General features: G+C 42.0%; 1 protein-coding gene across 1 annotated transcript in view; it reads right to left on the minus strand.

Annotated features, from left to right (window-relative positions):
• The window catches only part of gcc2 (GRIP and coiled-coil domain containing 2), a 53,625-nt gene extending 33,566 nt beyond the window's left edge, over positions 1-20,059 (minus strand). The window contains exons 1-17 of the mRNA XM_080752708.1: positions 19,944-20,059; positions 17,522-17,584; positions 17,319-17,403; positions 17,069-17,148; positions 16,643-16,747; positions 15,407-15,719; positions 14,857-15,066; positions 9,963-10,099; positions 9,145-9,342; positions 7,561-7,876; positions 5,560-6,323; positions 4,337-4,471; positions 3,403-3,603; positions 3,195-3,243; positions 2,373-2,473; positions 1,548-1,646; positions 69-188 (exon numbers count right to left, since the gene is read on the minus strand). Of these exons, the coding sequence (XP_080608834.1) occupies positions 69-188; positions 1,548-1,646; positions 2,373-2,473; positions 3,195-3,243; positions 3,403-3,603; positions 4,337-4,471; positions 5,560-6,323; positions 7,561-7,876; positions 9,145-9,342; positions 9,963-10,099; positions 14,857-15,066; positions 15,407-15,719; positions 16,643-16,747; positions 17,069-17,148; positions 17,319-17,403; positions 17,522-17,584; positions 19,944-19,949 (2,982 nt within the window). The 5' untranslated portion in view covers positions 19,950-20,059. The remainder of the gene's footprint in view (positions 1-68; positions 189-1,547; positions 1,647-2,372; positions 2,474-3,194; positions 3,244-3,402; positions 3,604-4,336; positions 4,472-5,559; positions 6,324-7,560; positions 7,877-9,144; positions 9,343-9,962; positions 10,100-14,856; positions 15,067-15,406; positions 15,720-16,642; positions 16,748-17,068; positions 17,149-17,318; positions 17,404-17,521; positions 17,585-19,943) is intronic.
• Positions 20,060-20,491: the final 432 nt, after the last annotated feature.

The raw sequence follows: 20,491 nt of genomic DNA on the forward strand, positions 1-20,491 counted from the left end.
CAAATGGCATTCACCAAATGACCATTGTAATACAATGTGTGTGCGTGTGTGTGTGTTTACTGTGTTACCTGTGTGACTGCGGTGCTGAGTCGTTTGGTCAGCTCAGCGATCTGTCTCTCGGCCGCCTCCGCCATCTCTCTCTGCTTATCCAACTGCTCTGTCTGTCTGTCGTGATCCATCTGCAGGTTCTACACACACACGAACACACGCACACGCGCACACACACACACACACACACACACACACACACACACACACACACACACACAGACAATGGGAAGCTTAATGCAGAGAAACATTATGGATTACAGCCATTGGACAGTGTTCCATGGCAGTTTGGAACACAAGTCTCATTAGTCACGCTCATAAAGAATAAAGAGACCTCAGGGTAATTTACAGAGACCACCGGGTGCAATGCACATTAACAATGCACACAATGCAGTGGCTTTCAAAATGAGCTCAGCTTAAAAGGTGCGGCAAGTGATATTTTCTTTGTTAAAACAAGTGTTAATAAATACAAATAGCTCTATATTCTGATAGTAATCATTCCTAAAGAGTGTTTAGTAAATGCATTTTCAAGGTTGGGATACCAATCTTATCCAATCAGGAGAGAGAGAACTCATACAGGATACAGGATAAACAAGTAAAATTGGAAGCGACATGAACTGGATCACTATGAAATTGAAGCTAATAAATGGGTACTTTTACAGGTATCCCTAAAAAAAGAAAACAATCAGACAACTGCAGTTGATTCAGAACGCTGCTGCTCAACCAGGGTTCTTAAATCCTTACACTGGCTCCCTGTGTGTCAAAATATTGTTGGTCTAAAAACTTTAGAATGGTTTAGGGCCAATATGCATTTCTGATCTTCTTGTGCGATATTATAAACCATCCAGATCTCTCAGGTCAACTGGGAAAGGTCCGCTGTAAAAAATAAACATGGAGAAGCAGCATTTCATTTTTATGCACTACATATCTGGAACAAGAGCAAAGAAACGGATTTATCTCGGAATCGACTTCCAAAAACGCTTCAATCGCCGAGAACCGTTTTTATCTTATTTTATTTTTACGGCGACACTGGGCCGGTTAGGATTTTTCATTTCCGTGTGAAAATAAACATACTGATCGCCATTATAAGACCGTGAATTTCCACAACTTGGACACAATCGTGGCTTCCGGGGCTCTTCAAAGTATAGCGCAAGTGAATGGCATCTGAAGTAGTAAATGGTGCATTTATATAGCGCTTTTATCTAAAGCACTTTACATAGATTGTGCATTACATTCACCCATTCACGCACACATTCATACACCGGTGGCGGAGGAAACCATGCAAGGCACCAACCTACTCACCGGGAGCAATTAGGGGTTCAGAGTCTTGCCCAAGGACTCTTCGACATTAACTCAGGGGGAGCCCGGATTCGAACTGGGAACCCTTCGGGAACCCTTCGTGCTCTAATAACGGTTTCTCTACCCCTGAGCTATGCCGCCCCACAGGAAGTGTTAACGGTGTCTAGTGTTCCAGAGTTGTGAAGTGACATTCCTCATACCTTGTAGCCCTCAGCTCCGTGGATGATGTCTTTCATGGAGCTGCTCACTCTCTCCCTCTCCACCTTCAACAATTCTACTTCCTCCTTCAGGGATGCCACCTGGAGAAGACAGCCAATCAGACCCAAGAAAACAACCACGGTTAACCACAAAAGCCCTATTTTAGACCCATTCAAAAATGGCAAACCGTCAACTTCACAACGTGTTCCATAAAATAAAATAAAAAGCATTTAGATGAAATATGTGACATTATAAGTACTTTTTTTTACCTTTGGTATTTATAGTTTGATGCCAATACCTTTGGCACAGGAGGACTTGAACACAGGACGTTTACTTATTTCTACATTGTGGTATTGCTACTTTTACTTAAAGGCAGGGTTAGTGATTTCATTTAATTCAAATAACAACAAAAATGGGTGTGTTGTTCTGATAGTACTAGTTACTATAGAGTGTTTGGTCCATATTTGGACGCCTTATCCCCTGTGAGGAGGAAAAAGCAGTTTCAGTTTTGGTGGAGTAGATAGGTTTTCCTAAATTTTTTGGTATATTTAGCATTCCTAAGACAATCATTTGATTACAATACATTTACCCCCATTGATTCTGGATGGGGACCCAAATGCATTTGGGTCCCCATCCGGAATCAATGGGGTAAATTTACTATTATAAATCCTTTGTCTTAGGAATGCAACAAAAAAATAAAAATATTATTGAACTCAAGTCTCCATGGCATGAGTAATCAAAATAAGTCATTTTACTCCTTTAAGTAAATAAATTACTTGCTATTCCACTGCCCTCGTGTCTACCACATGGTGGACTGGTTTGTTTACCTCTTTCTTATTGGCGTCCAGCTCTTTCTTGGCTTTGACGGCCACTGCTCTGATCTTGTTCATCCTTTCATCTTTCCCTTTGAGCTCCTTCTCAAGGAGAGCTGGAAGAAGAAAACAAAAAAGGGTTTGGTTGTAAAAGAGCATCATCAAATTCTATCCATAAAGCGATAACCTAAAAGATAATTTAGCTAGATTAGAATTAGCTTCAATCCTTGTTAACAGATTAATGACTTTCAACCTGGCATCCCTATTTTGGGTATCTCATCATAGGCAAATACATATATAAATGTTATAACATTTTTGGGGTCAAAAGTGTAGTTGCTTTTTAATGATTAAACCCTAACATTTTCATAACAAGGACCCCCAAAGTAACATGTATGCTTGTTTGTCCACAAACCCCCTTCTGAAAATATTTTTTGCCAGGGTACCCCATACCAGATTTGGATTGTTAAAATGTTTCAAAGATGTTCCACAGTTTTCACTTTTCTTTTTCAAGATTTATTCAAAATTTGCAGATCTTCAAGCTCACAACACGTCGGCAACGCGTGGCGAGGTTGTAGATCAGCTATTTTCAAACAGCCCATGTACAGTACATAGGTTTAAAGTGCTCATGTGGCCTAGGTGCTTCTTCTCATAGACCCTGGTTGCTTATTTCACTTGCTAAATCTGGCAACACTGGTGGCGAGGCTAATTCTTACTTCACATGATATGATGTTGCCTCATAAGATACTGTCTGACAAAGCATAAATGAAGCCTTAACTACTCCAACTGCTGTTCCTCGTTAACGGAAAAACAAAGTTAGGGCTCATTCCAAACCCATACCTATTTTCTCTGTGAACTGACTGGCTACATTCTCTTCAGACGGAGCGGCCTGGACAGCAGATGTGGGGGGTGGGAGAGGGGGAGAGGGGGAGAGAGAGAGAGGGAGAAAGAGAAAATTAATTAGGAAGACAACAAAAGGCAACACATCCATATTAATGGCAATTACTTTCTGTGTGTGCAGCCTGTAAATAAACCATCATGTCCGTACCTGCAGGGCAGCCATCTCACTCCTCAGCTGAACTATGAGGGCCTCTTTCTCTGTCAGCTGCTCCTCCGTCTCTCTCTTCCTCCTCTGCTGCTCTTTGCTCTCCTCCTCCTCCTCCTCCTCTTTGTCCTGCACCGCCAGAGACACCTTGGCCTGCAGCTCCTGGTTCTCCGCTCGGAGCTTCTCATTGGCCGTCTTCATGTCCTTCAGGTGGGTTGATTTTCACAATAAGTGACACGTACAATAAATTCCACGGCAATAAAAAAAAATCACATGAGCATTTGTAAAGCATTTGTAAAATTTTATACTATATATGTTTTATGTATTTTCTTTTGTGCGCTAATACTGCCAGGAATATCATTAATTTTTCAGTTCAACATTACGTGGCTTTGAATGGCTAGAGGCTGTGTTGGATTTAATATACCACTAGAGCACGCCAACGATAAGCTTTTCAACATATATCTATGCTTTTCAAGGATGGAGTGATCACATGGCCATAGTTGGCCTACTGCGTCCGTTAACATTGGCCTGGAGCTAACCATTAGCGTGGGACTGTGTGCGCCACGCGCGCGCTTGATGGTGTAAATATTATGATGGCCCATCGGCAGGGACATGTATCCACGCCACAGACACTTCAAACCGGGTCAAAATCCGACGTAATGACGCAGCGTTATGTATTGTAGTGTGTATTGAAACCAACGGCTAGCATAGGCGATTTTACACAGAGGAGGCCTGAGCTAGCGGTGACGTCACGAACCAATCCTTACTTTACACGGTCACTCGATACCATCGTACAAGGTAGGCAAGACCATTTATTCAGCAAAAAATATCCAATAAATTGCTAAAAAATTGCAGATCGATCGGCAGAGAGTCTCCTAGTGAGGAAGTCGTTCTGAAAGTCGACCAGCAGGCAAGAAGTTAACAGTGGCCTCGCTACCTCCAGGTCCTTCTGCAGAGCCTCCGTGTCTCCCACCACCTCCTCCAGCTCTCCCTCCAGCAGGCTCTTCTCTTTCTGCAGCTCCTCCAAGCGAGCCTGGAGCTCCACCGGCATCTCGTCCAGCCTCCCCCGGCCCTGAGCCCGCAGGGGTGCAACGGTTAATCCAACTAATAAACTTAATCCATTATAAAACAAACAGCAACTTAAAATAACTGATTAATAACCTATGCCAATTTTGGGAATGTTGAAAAGCAAAAAAAAAAAAAAAAAAAAAAAAAATTCAGAAAATTGCTTATCTAGCCACATAATATGCTATTTTAACTTTTTTTCAATGTTGTTGTGCACAAAGGTGTCCCAATCTCACTGAGAGCCAGTCATCTCGGAAAGTACAGCTTTAGACAGGGACTGAAAATACCTTTTTTTTTTTTCTCACTAAAATGTGATAAAGCCACTAAAGCATTTCATAAATTTCAGGCTACATTTCACTTAAACGCCAGAGCTTAACTCTGCATGTAAATAAGACTTTTTTTAATTAATGTGAGAGATCGTCAGGTCATTTGCAGGTTAGAAATTTATTTAGAACTTGAATATATCAAAAGTAGTATTTCAGCATGGCATCATTCTATAAGCCATATCTTCAAAACTGTTGGGTCAATCTCCACAACCAATATATCATTTTGTAGCTATGATCCCCAGCTTTCAAATGAAATGAAAAAATGAAAATGAATAAAAATCCAATGACTGGCTCCCAGCCAAATTGGGAAACAAAGTATAAAATAATACACAAGTGGTTAATCGATTTGTTGATAAACACGCTTCCCGATTAATCGAAAAAGGAAATTGATATAATAGATCACTGGTTCTCAACCTGTGGGTCGGGAGTCCCCAAATTATTTTGGGGGGTCCCCAGATGATTAACTTAATGTGCAACATTGTTTTCCCACTCAACAGTAAACAAACCAACATAATGTTTAAGTGTATAGAGGCAAATTGTCAAACATTAGAGGAAAATAGACGATCTACATGCTCACAAGCATGTAGATCTGCTATTTTCACAATAGAACCATCTTATACAAAATGTAATGCCCCAACTCTTAGTGCTCGTCAGGGTGGGTGGGGGTCCCCAGTTCAAATATGATTATTTTTAGTGGTCGCGGCCTATAAAGATTGAGAACCACTGTAATAGATCACTAAGATCCTAATACCGGTAAGTGCGGTCTTACCTGAGCCTCTTCCAGGCTGCTCTTCAGCAGGTCCCTCTCAGACTCCAGCTCCTCCACGCGAGCCCTGAGGTCCTGCACGTCGTCCGCCGAGCTCCGCAGGGCTTCCTCTGCCTGGCTGCTCTCCTCCAGAGCTCTGACGGAGGCCTGGGCCTGCCGCGCCTCCTCACTCAGGGTTTCCAGCCTGGCTTCCAGGTCACGCTTCTCCGAGCTCTCCCGCTCCAGCTGAGGCCCCAGCGCCGCCAGCTCGGAGTCCAGGCGTTGCCTTTCTTCCTGGGCGAGGGAAAGGGCGGCGGACGCCTCCTCCACTTTCCGCGCCAGGTCGGCCTTCTCCGAAGACATCTCTTTGATGGTCAGCTTCAGAGAGTCGACCCTCTCCTCCCAGTCTCCTGTTTCCGCCTTCAGGTCGTCCGCCATCTTTCTCCTCTCCTCGACCAGGAGTTCCCTCTCTTTCCTCTGGTTCTCCAACTCCTCTCTTATGCCGTCGACCTCTCTCTCCTTGTCTTGCTGCAGACGGTTGAGCCTGTCCACCTCGTCCTCTCTGAGCCGGAGCTGGGACTGCATTCGGTCTCTCTCTGTGGTCAGTGTGCCAGCCGTCTCTTCCAGCTCCTGAGCCAGAGTCTCCTTCATCTGAAGCTGGGAGAGGATCTCCTCGTTCCTCCCGGTCAGCTCGTCCACGGATGTCTTCAGCTCGCCCACCAGCATCTTCTGTTCTTCTAAAGAGGCTTGCAGTTTCTGCTTCAGGTCCTCCGCGGCTCGGGTCTCACCTGCGGGGTTGTCGCGATCATCAATTGGCGTATAAATAATTGCGATTGAGTGTTTTTTCTATTGGTATTGAACATTACATTCTAAATAAAAATTACATTCCTGTTTGGTATTTAGGCTTTGTAAGCTAAACTTGCAAAGGGCAGATATGTCAAATAACTTAAATATACACAGAAATGCCCAGTACCAATAATTAGCCCTATTCACGGCCCGCCCACCTACTTCCGTTTCTCAGTTTTCCCCGGGTGCTGACTTCAATTTGAAGGGGAAACTATACTGGACTTAAAGCCAACAAATCGTTATTTCTAACGGTAAAGTAAATTATAATGCTTTGTGCCGTTTACTATCTTGTGTTCTTGATCATGATAGCCGTATTTTATACTTTACTATTCGGAAATTGCATTAAATTTGCGATTTCTGTGTTCACTCTATAGGCTATAGTAGGATTTTCCCCTTCAAAACGGGACTTCAGCACCCGGGGGATGCTGAGTGGGCGGGTCGTGAATAGGGCTAATAGCCGGGGACCCAGTCACCAAAATGGGAGGGGACCTGTGATTTTCTGCCGTACTTTTTATTTCTGTTTTATCTATTAGTTTGGTCATTAAGGTCCACAGAATGAGAGGCCTGTTCTGCTGGAAACAGTTATGCAAAAAAAGTTATGGCCATTTGTATATTCACTGTCCCATTGACTCCACTAGAAATATTAAAAAAAATAAAAAAATTCTGCTTTAATTAGCATGTGAGGGGTCAAATAGGGGTTCTTCGTGATTCTGAATCCATTGCAAGCATTTGTTTTGCATGAAAAACATTCCTTGGGCTAGATATCGGCCCCCCAAAACAGTCAAAAGTGATGAGTCATCACTTTTTTCCCACTTTTCACAGTTTTGGGCTGCCAAGTTAACCCAAGCAATGTTTTTTATGCAAAACAAATGCTTGTAATGGATTCAGAATCATGAAGAACCCCTAATTTGACCCCTCACATGCTAATTAAAGCAGATGTTTTTCCTTTTTTTAATATTTCTAGTGGAGTCAATGGGACAGTGAATATACAAAGTGCTGTGCCAGGGGGCAACTGTTGGGACTCTTCAAAATAAAGCGTACGTGAATGACGGCGCTCTACAGCACATAGAATTACAAAAACAATGGCAGCCCATGTGTTAAGTAAATCATCTGGGGACCCCCCAAAATAATTTGGGGACCCCTCTGGGGGTCCCGACCCACAGGTTGAGAACCACTGACCTTGTGAACCTTCCAGCTTCAGTTCCAGCGCTTGAATCTTCTCCGTCAGGTTGGTGCTTTCCTCTGTAATCTCCCCGACTCTGTCCACCAGCCCGTCCCTCTCTTGACCGAGCTCCTGGATCTTCTCCCGGAGGTCACGGAGAGCGGAGGCTCCCTCTTCCTTCACGGCCTTGTACCGACAGACCAAGTCCTCCCCGGCCGTCACTCCCAGCTCCGTCTCCAAGCCTCGCAGGACCTCCACGGTGTGTCGATGTTCTGCCAGAGCCGAGTCCCTTTCGCCGGCCAGGGCCTCGCACTGAGCTCTCAGCTCCTGGAGCTTGATGTGGGGAGGGGGAAAAACACATAAAAAACGAATTTATAATGACGTTAAGATAGATAGATACCTTCTAAATTGACCCATACAAGTCTGTAACTCTGACAGTGTACAAATGGAATCAAATGAACCCCAACAGGTGCATTTGGTTCAATATGTACACTGTCAGAGTTGGGGGAGACCTTGACATTTTAAAGTTTACGAAACAGTGCTCTAATGCCTCATTCACATACAGAGAAGCCAAGCTAATGGTTTGCTTGGTAATTCAATGTAATCTCTATGCAAACCAGCTTTTAAAATTTCCAAGCTGGAAAAAAAGCTTGGACATTTTTAAAGCTGGTTTGCATAGTTACATTGAATTACCAAGCAAACCATTAGCTTGGCTTCTCTCAGTGTGAATGCAGCATAAGTCACTAAGTCAAGAGTTTGTTCATAGTGGGATACATTTCATCCATATGAAGCTCTGGAGAGACCTCCTCTACCTTCTGCAGCTCCTCTGGGCCGCTGCTCTTCTGTTGGTCCTGGTAAAAACAGGTAGGAATGGGACGATATGAACATTTCATGTCACGATTATTGTGACCAAAGAAATTGCGATTTACAATATCATCGCGATAATCCAAATATCCCCAACATTAACAACCATGGTGCCAAACTCGTTCAGTAACGAGTTAAGGCCACTAGGTGTCACCATGCCAAAAGGAGTTGTCTCGTCCCTGGACGAATCAAGAAGGGTTAACTGTACGTGCTGCTGCCTGCTCTCTGAATGACCCGAGTCCATACGTCACCCCGTAGCAGAGAGAGAGAGAGGGAGAGAGGATTTTAGTTTTGCGAGCGTTTGTAAACAAAGGGATTATCTTCCTCAATCGTCAGTGGACACCCACGTGCACACGCACGAAGCTTCCGAGGCTCTTCAAAATAAAGCGTGAGTGAACAGCGGCAGCAGCAACAGCTAGAAATGTTATAAACCTGAGCAGCCCATGTGTTAACCTTGGGCGGAACATTCGCCAACAAATAGCCAATCTACAAGCTCATAACAAAAGGTTATGAACTACCGGTACTGTTAATAAAGCATTGAATCAATCAAAGAAAAGAAAGAAAAAGAAACACAGGATATAAACAGGTCAAAAATAAAAAAGAATATGGTAAAAAAAAAATGAAATACAGAGAAAATACCCCATCTACAAGCACACTGTGAGCTTACCAAAAAGCTAATAAAAGTAATGGATAAAATAATCATTTAATCGATAGTTGCAGCCCTGCCCGAGACTCACCGCAGGGTCAAAGTTGGGTGGACCCGAGGCAGCGGTGGCGGGGTCACCCTCCCGGCACATCTGCAGTTCGTCAATCTTGAACTCAAGCTCCTCCCTCTCCGTCTGGAACTCCTCCCTGGTCCTCTGGAGCTCCGCCTCCAGCTCAGCCTTCACGTTAGTCAGCAGAGTGAGCTCGTCCTGGAGCATGGTGTTCTGGGCCTGAAGCCATGGAAGCCATTAGGAAATATGCTTGATAATCATAAAAGTAATCGATTCCAATCGAAGTGAATATGGCAGATCTACAAGCTCACTAATCTCCCTGACTCTGATACCAGCCCATTTCTCTCCCTCTCTTGGCTGACACTCTGGGATGTCTTATATCGATCATTTTCTCCAAATCAATCAATCAATTTTGAGAAGTAGTGAAAATAGACTACAAATAAATCTACAAAGCTCACCACAGAACACTTGTAGATTGGTTATGTTTGCACAACACAACAATGAATGACGTATAGGGCTTGAGAGGTTAATCAGACTAATCAATTTAGTTGATTAAAAAAATATAAATAAAATAAATATTTCATGTAGATTAGAAGTAGTAGTACTTGGAATTATAGGAATTTAGCAGGCATTACATTTCGTTTTGGCTCGGTTCCACAGATACAGTACAATATTGTGAAGATAGGAGATCTACAGGCTCAACAGATTGACTATTTTCAGAATTTGGACAACATTTGACCAGTTATGGTTTATCGAGTAGTTTTGATGCAGTAATGGTCTTTCTTTTTTGGTAGGTATTAAAAAGGTGAAACCCACAGGTTGAGAACCACAGGCCTTACCTGGAGGTCCTCCAGGGCCTCCGCGTCCCCTTGGCCCGGCGCTCCCTGGCTGGAGCGGGACAGCTCCAGCATCCTGGCGATGCCAGAGCCCCGCGCGGGATCCTCATCCTCCTCCTGGACGTCCTGCAGGTAGCTGTCTGCACAAACACCATCACCATTTGTTAGTCTCGCGTGGCCAGAGTGACTGTTGACTCTTTGCAAATGCTCCCGTCATACAGGCTGGGGCGACGGAAGTCTGATGATGAGTATCCGGTTTGAGAAGCGATAAAGCGGATGTGAAGCCTCCTCCCCCCACTTCCGCTTCGTTTTTTACAGTTTTGCACATTCATCCTAATAAAATATATAAAAAAAATCGCTGAATATTCAGTGCCGCTGCCTCAAAAGACAACCACAGGTGTGCTAGAATCAGAAAATAATCCTGGTCCATACGGGACCATCCATTTGAAAGATAGAGCTTCTCGCGCCAACCTCGCTCTGCACCACATCGCCCCATAGACAAGCACTAAGTGGTGTTTTTCCATTGTCTCCTAAAGACCAGGAAATACTTTTTCCGGTTACGTGTCATGTGACGTCCAAAGAACCCCGGAAATAAGTGGTGACAGCACCATCCAGCATAAAAAAAGAAAATGGAACTCGGGAAACTCAGGTTTAGTGTGTGTGGAAAAAATGTAATAATGGTTCCAAAGTAGTTATTATTTAAGTTCTTGTTAATACTTTCCATTGGTTCAATTTTATAAAAACCCACAGACACACTCAAACACTGTCACTTTCATAATGTTACTAAAAACCGAAAATAGCAATACTGTATAGGGCATTATTTTACGGGAAAAAAGTTATATAGGTAGATAGGTTTGTCTACTCTGACAGCAGCAATATACAGTATGACTATATCAAACTGGGGGCCTTGAAATGCAGAAATGTTGAGAATCGCTGGTTTATATTTGCGTAATTGTACAAGGGTTGGTGGAAGCGGATTAGGAAGCGCTGCATGCAGTGCACAGGAGGGGAGCCGAGCACTTCACAACGAAGTGAACGTAGGCGAGAGAGAGATTACAATCAATGCATCACAACAAAACATTGTGGCATTTAAGCCTTTGTAAAAAGGCACTGTGGCAGCAGATTAAAGAGTGGAAAAGCAGGATTTACCACTGATTTCATCAGCAACCGACAAACATTCAATGAGTAAGATTACAGTACTCCTTAAAACAGGCAGTACACCCAAAAAGCAAATTCCAAAGCTCAACTAAAATGTCATCTTGGTGACAGTCCTATAATCGTCATATTTTAGTTTATAGTTAAAGGTTTAACTGCTTGAACACATTGATCCTCTGACCCCCGCCCCTATAATGGAAACAAGCTTTGGCTTTTTTGTGTATAACCCACACTGGCGTTTTTATAAATAGTGACATTATTGTGATTTGTTTTAGACTGCCAATAAAATATTCTAATCAACTCTCCTTTCTCTGAAATACTGCATGATTATACTGAGCTTTATTCCATTATGTATTGTATTGTTACATGTATTACTGAAGCCACTGGGGATTTTTTGTGTACTCCTTTTAGCATAACATAATAATCATGTTAATAAAGTATTCAATATGACAATCTGACAAATAGCACAAATAACTAACTAACTACAAGCTGTGAGTTGGTAGAGCGGTTGTTTCTGTAATTTATTAAATCATTAAACCAGCATTATGCACCTTGTGTCTAACCTCATGTACATACTGCACGTGCTGGTTTATGCCATGTGTACAGTATATACGGCATGTAGGTACACAGTATAATGTAGACATGTTTTTATTCTTTATCGTTTGATTTTTCTCCTTGCACTACCTGCCCTGTGGCCTTGCGGTTAGAGTGTCGACCCTGAGATTGGGAGGTCGGGGTTCGATCTCCGGCCGGGTCATACCAAAGACTTTACAAATGGACCCAATGCCTCTCCGCTCACTCAGCATCAAGGATTGGATTGGGGAAGTCCCTGTGATACTAGCGTCATGTCCAGGGGGTGTACTTGTACATCAAGCTGCCTCACGCTACAGAAACAGGAGATAGCCTCCTGCCCTATGGGCCTGATGTGCCCGGCAAGGCTTAGTTACTCCCTGCCCCCTGCTTTTCTTTCTCTACTTTCTGAAAACAACAAAACCAATGATGGAGCTTTGCACAAAAACAACCTTCACCCATTTCTTTACAAAAACTGATTTTCCTTGAGGACTAATTGTCAATGAAATAATTGCAATTACCGATTGAATTGCGTTTTTGCCATTGAACATTGGAACATGTAAACTAGAAATGTTGACTGACATACATTATTTAATAACTTTATACTAAAATCAAACATTAATAGTGGATTTAAAAGTTCACAACGTATTGCATTGTGTTGTGAACTTGTAGATCTGCTATTTCCAATAGTTTTTTACATGTTTGAAACTATGTGAACATTTATCAACATGGAAAAGATTATGACGATTTACGTAAAATAATCGCGATTAACTCAAATAGGTGTAATTAGGTTGTGTAGTAATTGTGACAGTGGCTACTGCCTATGGCAGGGGTCTGGGAGCCCTGGGGGGTCTCCAGAGTTACTACAGTGGGTCCGCCAAATCTTTGTGATAGGATAATTATTATTTTAAATTTTAAATTTTAACCCTCACATCCCTATTCTGCAGATCTAAAAGCTCTCAACGCCTCACGCCGCAAGGCGTTGAGAGCTTGTAGATCGGCTATTATAGGTTGGCAAATAGGTTTGGTGTAGAGGTTAAAGAGTGGAAAAGCAGGATTTACCACTGATTTCATCAGCAACCGACAAACATTCAATGAGTAAGATTACAGTACTCCTTAAAACAGGCAGTACACCCAAAAAGCAAATTCCAAAGCTCAACTAAAATGTCATCTTGGTGACAGTCCTATAATCGTCATATTTTAGTTTATAGTTAAAGGTTTAACTGCTTGAACACATTGATCCTCTGACCCCCGCCCCTATAATGGAAACAAGCTTTGGCTTTTTTGTGTATAACCCACACTGGCGTTTTTATAAATAGTGACATTATTGTGATTTGTTTTAGACTGCCAATAAAATATTCTAATCAACTCTCCTTTCTCTGAAATACTGCATGATTATACTGAGCTTTATTCCATTATGTATTGTATTGTTACATGTATTACTGAAGCCACTGGGGATTTTTTGTGTACTCCTTTTAGCATAACATAATAATCATGTTAATAAAGTATTCAATATGACAATCTGACAAATAGCACAAATAACTAACTAACTACAAGCTGTGAGTTGGTAGAGCGGTTGTTTCTGTAATTTATTAAATCATTAAACCAGCATTATGCACCTTGTGTCTAACCTCATGTACATACTGCACGTGCTGGTTTATGCCATGTGTACAGTATATACGGCATGTAGGTACACAGTATAATGTAGACATGTTTTTATTCTTTATCGTTTGATTTTTCTCCTTGCACTACCTGCCCTGTGGCCTTGCGGTTAGAGTGTCGACCCTGAGATTGGGAGGTCGGGGTTCGATCTCCGGCCGGGTCATACCAAAGACTTTACAAATGGACCCAATGCCTCTCCGCTCACTCAGCATCAAGGATTGGATTGGGGAAGTCCCTGTGATACTAGCGTCATGTCCAGGGGGTGTACTTGTACATCAAGCTGCCTCACGCTACAGAAACAGGAGATAGCCTCCTGCCCTATGGGCCTGATGTGCCCGGCAAGGCTTAGTTACTCCCTGCCCCCTGCTTTTCTTTCTCTACTTTCTGAAAACAACAAAACCAATGATGGAGCTTTGCACAAAAACAACCTTCACCCATTTCTTTACAAAAACTGATTTTCCTTGAGGACTAATTGTCAATGAAATAATTGCAATTACCGATTGAATTGCGTTTTTGCCATTGAACATTGGAACATGTAAACTAGAAATGTTGACTGACATACATTATTTAATAACTTTATACTAAAATCAAACATTAATAGTGGATTTAAAAGTTCACAACGTATTGCATTGTGTTGTGAACTTGTAGATCTGCTATTTCCAATAGTTTTTTACATGTTTGAAACTATGTGAACATTTATCAACATGGAAAAGATTATGAGGATTTACGTAAAATAATCGCGATTAACTCAAATAGGTGTAATTAGGTTGTGTAGTAATTGTGACAGTGGCTACTGCCTATGGCAGGGGTCTGGGAGCCCTGGGGGGTCTCCAGAGTTACTACAGTGGGTCCGCCAAATCTTTGTGATAGGATAATTATTATTTTAAATTTTAAATTTTAACCCTCACATCCCTATTCTGCAGATCTAAAAGCTCTCAACGCCTCACGCCGCAAGGCGTTGAGAGCTTGTAGATCGGCTATTATAGGTTGGCAAATAGGTTTGGTGTAGAGGTTAAAAAACGATTTACCCGTATTTTCCGGACTATAAGGCGCACCGGACTATAAGGCGCATTGTCCATGAATGGTCTATTTTCGAACTGTTTTCATATATAAGGCGCACCGGACTATAAGGCGCACATAATAGACGCTACCGTTGCGTTATGCATCCAACAGATGGAGCTGTGCTAAAGGGAATGTCAATGTCAATGAATGATCCATGTATAAGGCGCACTGGACTATAAGGCGCACTGTAGTTTTTTGAGAAAATTAAAGGCTTTTAAGTGCGCCTTATAGTCCAGAAAATACGGTAAGTGGTTAAATGTCTGAAAACAACACATTAACACAAATTCAACATATAGACTGATGACAGTGCTGCCAAACAAGTTTATGAATCTATGGAAATCTGCAACACAATTTTATACAATGTGTAGTGGGGGTCCCTGCTTCATCTCTCTCTCAACTAAGGGGTCCTTGGCCTGAAAACGTTGAAGACCCGTGGCCTACGGCATACCTTTGAGAGCCAGCTGCTCGGTCAGCTCGTCGTGGAGCAGCAGGAGTCTCTCCCGCTCCACCTCGCAGTCCTCCTCCAGGGCCCTCATCTCCTCGTCGTGCTGCAGCCTGCTCTGGGCCAGCTCCTCCCGAAGGTTTTCCACCTCCTGCTGGGCTAAAGTCAGCTCCTGCTGGTGGCTCTCCTGGAGCTCACACACCTCTTTGGACTTGCCTGTTATACCCGGATGCAACAGTTAATCAAACTAATCCATTTAATCGATAATAAAAACAATATTTATCTGCAAGCTCACAACACGTCACATTACGACGCGTGTTGAGCTCGTAGATCGGCTATTTTCATTACAACGAAGTATAAAATAGGGCTTAAGTGGTTAAAAATCACACTACATTATTCATATTTTAGAATTTCTTTGCATCGATTTGTGGATAAATCCAAAATAAATTTAACAAATTATTAAAAATGCGCTTCTCGATCATTCGAGTAATGGAAAAAGGTAATTGATTGTATAATCGCAAAAACAAAATTGACAAGTTACAACCCTATTACTTGCCTTCCTGGATCAGTTCCAGTTGAGCCCGCAGGCTCTGTAGCTTGGCTTCTAGACAGTGTCTCTGTCCTTCCTCTGAACTCTCAGCCCCGTCGTCATCATCGTCGGTACGTTGGCTTTGGTTTGACGGCCTCTTCTCTCTCTCGCTGGCCTCCTCCCTGTCTCTCTGCTCTCGCTCCGTCAGCAGGTTCTGGAAGCGTGCCACCTCGTCCTGGTGTCTGATGTTGGATTCTTCGATGCTGCTCTCCAAAGCTCTGATCTTTCTTTGGTGGTCCTCTTTGACAGAGTCCAACTCTGCCTGAAGCGCGGCCAAGTCCTGTTCACAACACAAATGATAGATGTGAGGTTTACTAGGGTTGGGATCCGGAACCCGAGGAACTGGCCCTAACATTGAGGAAACCTGGAATGGGTTCCATCACATTTGGGACAGTTTCCAGAACCCGTTTCACTACACTGTCAGAACTGGTATGTGGACTTCACGTCTTGACTGCAATACCATTACAATACCGATGGTTCTCACACTTTTTTATTTCAAGGACCACAATAACTTGGAGAGCTTTTAAGTTATGGCGTTCAAATGTAACCAACCGTGAGTGGCTTATTGTCTGCATCGGCTGAGAACGATGGCGTAATAGGCGTATATCTATTTTTCAATGTGCTAGACCCAGTACTTAAAGGAGTGGACTACTTCACCCCCAAAATGACTTTTTTTCTTTTTTTGTATTTGTCGCATTCCTAAGACAAGAAAGAAAGGAAAAAGAAAAGACTAGAGAAAAAGTAATCTTGGGGGTGAACTACTCCTTTAAGTTAGTTCCCCACTCTTACACCGAGTTGGGCTGTGCCCGGGATCAAACCCACGAGCTTGAGTCTTTGGGTCAAAAGGTGAGTCCGACTGAGCAACCCAGGAACGAATTAGGAGTACTTCAGTCATTAGCCACTTATGCTCTATATAGTATATACTTTATTGTATGATGAATCACGAAAATAACAATCTCAGGCGTTGTGAGCTTTTATCTGCTATTTTTGAAAAACATTTACCACTTGAACCCATTGTGACATTTTAGTCAACATGTGTGCAACTAAATGCCATTTGTTGGGGAGTAGCAGAGACATAAAGACAAATAAAATCAGTTATTCGTTCTAGTTATTCACAGACAACTAATACATAATACATGTATCTGACATTTGAGGAAGTATTAAAGATGTTTATGATGTGCATGTAAAGGGGGTTCATTTCACCTTGGCCTGCAGCTTGTTCCTCTCCAGTTCTTTACGAGACAATACCAGGCTTTGTTGGGTCTCCGCCTTCTCCAGGAGCAACGCATCCATTCTCTCTGTCAGCTCCTGTTAGGTGTCAGACACACACACACCAAACAAGGAACAAGGATGTTGGCTGAGTAATATTTACGGTTGTATAACAGCTGTGGAGAAGTGTTGCGTGAATCTTGTTGACTGTTGACTTGATTCACACAATTTTCAAAAAAGAAAAAAAAGAAAATCAGAAATGGGATTTCAAAATTTATATTTTAAAGTATACTTTAACAAATGGAAATAACAAACAGATGATAGCTCCCTTTCTTAGCAGGTGTAGTTCCAGACTCTATATAGCATTCTGAGATTGTCTGGCCACGTGTACAAGACTATGTGAATCTAGAATGTACAAACCTGTATCAGAATGGAGTCTTCTGAACTGCTGTTGCTGCTTTTCACTTGTTGCTTGAGTCTTTCAACTTCCTTTTCAAAATCTAAACAAAAAGAGATTTGAAGTACACAGGTAGCAAGAGCCATGCTGCAAGTGACTCACACTCACACTCACACTCACACACACACACACACACACACACACACACACACACACACACACACACACACACACACACACACACACACACACACACACACACCATGTATTTACCTGCACATTTGGACTTCATTTTCTGCATGGCAGCCATCTGCTTCTTGGTAAACTTAATCAGGTCCTCTTTGGACAGTGTATCCAGCTACGAGAGCAAGCAAAATACTAAATAAATATAAATAATTGGCAACAACAACAGTAATAGGTAGGGTTTTTATTATTTGCATTGTCTGTTGTATGTAAGACGATGGTTCAATTGGTACCTTGGACTTTGATGCACCTGCTGGGGGTGAGGCCACCGACTCCGGCCCACTGGTACCGGGGTCCTGTTAACCACAAATGAACTATTCTGTTATACCAAAGATAACTACATATGAAATATATTGTTAAGGTCTTTGCACACTGCTGCGTTTTTCGGGCCGAATATCGGAGTGAATTTCGGAGCGCGCAAATAAAAAAATCAACCTCACGTTATCTCAGTCACATTTGCACAGTGCCGCCCGTTTCGTGCACCACTCGGTCCCTTGCTCTCTCTATCTCTCTCTCTCTCCTTGCCCTGAAAAACGCATTTCGCAACGAAAAACGCAGCAGTGTGTAGACCAAAGACAACCACATATGAATTTCACATGTGGTTTTCTTTGGTGTAAGAGAGTATATTTCAGAAATATACTCTTACACCAAAGACAACCACATACACTATTGATGAATAAACTGTAGCACTGTTCCTCAATGTTACACCAAAGACAACCACATAGACTAGGGGTCTTCAAAGTTTTTCAGCCCAAGGACCCCTTAGCCGAGCGAGAGAGGATGTCCCTGCCACACTGCATATTGGATTCATGTTAAATGTGTATTTTCAGACATTTAACGAGTTAAACCCTCAACTCGACCTTTGGCTCTGTACATGGTGTGCTCTTTTTCCCCCATAGACCAAACCTCTTTGCCGAAAACAGCCGATCTACAAGCTCAAGCTCTTATTATCCTCTTTCTATCTGCCAAGCTTTTGTTTCATAAAAGTCCATCGTATACTTTAATGTGAAAATGTGTGAACTATTCCTTTAAGCTAAAACAACTATCTTTCTTTAGAGTGTTCCTTGAGCACTGCTGGCCAATCAGAGAAAGGAGGGCCGCTGCTGGTAGAATGATATATAGAGTTGCAGATAAGGGGTCCTTCAGAGATCTCTCCGGAGTGCAGCTGAAACTTGTTGGTTTCAGTTGGACGCTGTCTAGTAGCTTGCTGTGGATGCAACTTTATGTTGTGAAATATCAGGCTTGTATTCTGTTTACTTTCATGCATTTGCTGTTCATATGTTTATATATATTCATGTGGGGAATCTACCCTGTGTAATCATTAAACTATGCTGAGGTTTAATAGCTGAACTGTGCTCCTGTGTAAACGTCTCATAACTGGACTATTTAGGATATAGGACGACGCATCAACTTGTTATGAGCTACTTTCTGTCAATATATTCCATGCAGGTGATAATTTTGAGTTTGGAAGCGCTCGTTGGAAAGCACTCAGCGGACCACCTGTTTCGAAATTTCACATACGGTAATACAGGAAGCAGCAGGACATGAAAACAACCGCTTCCAAAGTCAAACTCCAACACTTCACCACAATCACCTGCACGGGAATTAGCAGAAAGTAGCTCAAAACTTGGCAGATAGATACAAAGAGGATAATCCAAGCTTTCCGTACAGTTGTAATGTTGGTGGTGCCAGATATTAGAAATAGCATCTAAGAGTGTTCCACTCCATTGTATACCCTAAGCCTGTCATTGTGTCATATATACACAGTTGACAAGTAGCATGGCACACATATAATAAAAAATAAAGGTTAAAATGAAATATTCAAATTTCAAAAGATGATAATAACAAGAGCATTTTATTTATTTTTTATTAGGCTACCTGTCTATTAACAGTAGTTTCAAGAGAATGTAGCTTAAACTAGGACACAGCCAGAGGTAATGACATTCTTCATATTGTGGGTGTTGCATTTCTGTTATTGTATGCCAGCGTGGACACAGACAGAAGGTTAACAGTTAACACACATGGCACACACAGGCTTGTGTACACACAAAGTTATGGTCACTTTATTCTCATGTTATTGTTTCGTAGATTTGTTTTTCTACACCACACATGATGTACATAATGTATACGTATGAGATACTTAAATGGTTTCCTGTGGAAATAAGCTTATCTTTTCTAGGATCTCCTTTTAGTAGACCTTGTACCAGTGAACTGTACCGTCATGAAACAGTACCTTTTCCTATGCAAACTTCTAATAAAGTCTTCAATCAATCAAACGTTCATTGTTTAAATCTATATAATTTAGATAGCAGGAGACAGATGCTCTATTATAAGTTTAGGTACATACTTGGTAGTTTCTTTGAGGCAATGTTACTGCTCTCTCTGCACTCTATTAATGTGTCTATTTACATTGTTTATTGTCGTTTAAATAAAGTGTTCTTCATTTTATCTGCTATCAGTCAATGACATGAAATGTTGTATATGAAAGCAATTCACCTGGAAAGACATTACAACACAGCAGCACTATATTATTATTATTATTATTATTATTCCAGTTTATAATGTAAATAGCTCTAATACATGGACCATTTCCGTACTGTGTGAGTTGGCTCATCATAGAGCTAATGCTACAGAATTCTGTGTTTATTTATTTACCTCCATTTTTTTGGTGGTTCAGTCAGTTCTGGTCAGTTGTCAGGTGAGCCCAGGAAGAATAAAAGCGTCGTGCCGTCTAAAGTAAGTAATTATACAAACGATAATGTTGGTTTTAAGCTGAGCCTTTCACACTAAACATGAAAACATTCTTCTTCTTCTATTCGGGTTTATTGGCGGATGGCAAACAAACATGTGCATTACCGCCTCCTACTGATTTCTTCGGACTACTAGTCCAATGTCCCGATTTTGTGCATCTCTGTACAAATTATAAACAGTGTCCACCCATAGTGATCTCACTCAATATATACATTGTCCACTCAGCGACCCAGACCTTGAGTCTGAGCCTCCATGAATTCTTCTCTCAACACACTATCAAGATCCTCTCCAGTGACGTCCACAACATTTAGGAATCGTTTTGCTGCTGTCAACACCATTTTTATCCTCTCGGATTTTCCCTTTATTTCCACCGCACAATTGATTACCATCGCTATGAAAGCAAGGAATCTTGTCTTTTCCATACTGATATTGTTGTTCACTTTTTCCTCCTG

This window comes from Nannobrachium achirus, assembly GCF_963921795.1.
Source record: "Nannobrachium achirus genome assembly, chromosome: 22".
Taxonomy (NCBI): Eukaryota; Metazoa; Chordata; class Actinopteri; order Myctophiformes; family Myctophidae; genus Nannobrachium; species Nannobrachium achirus.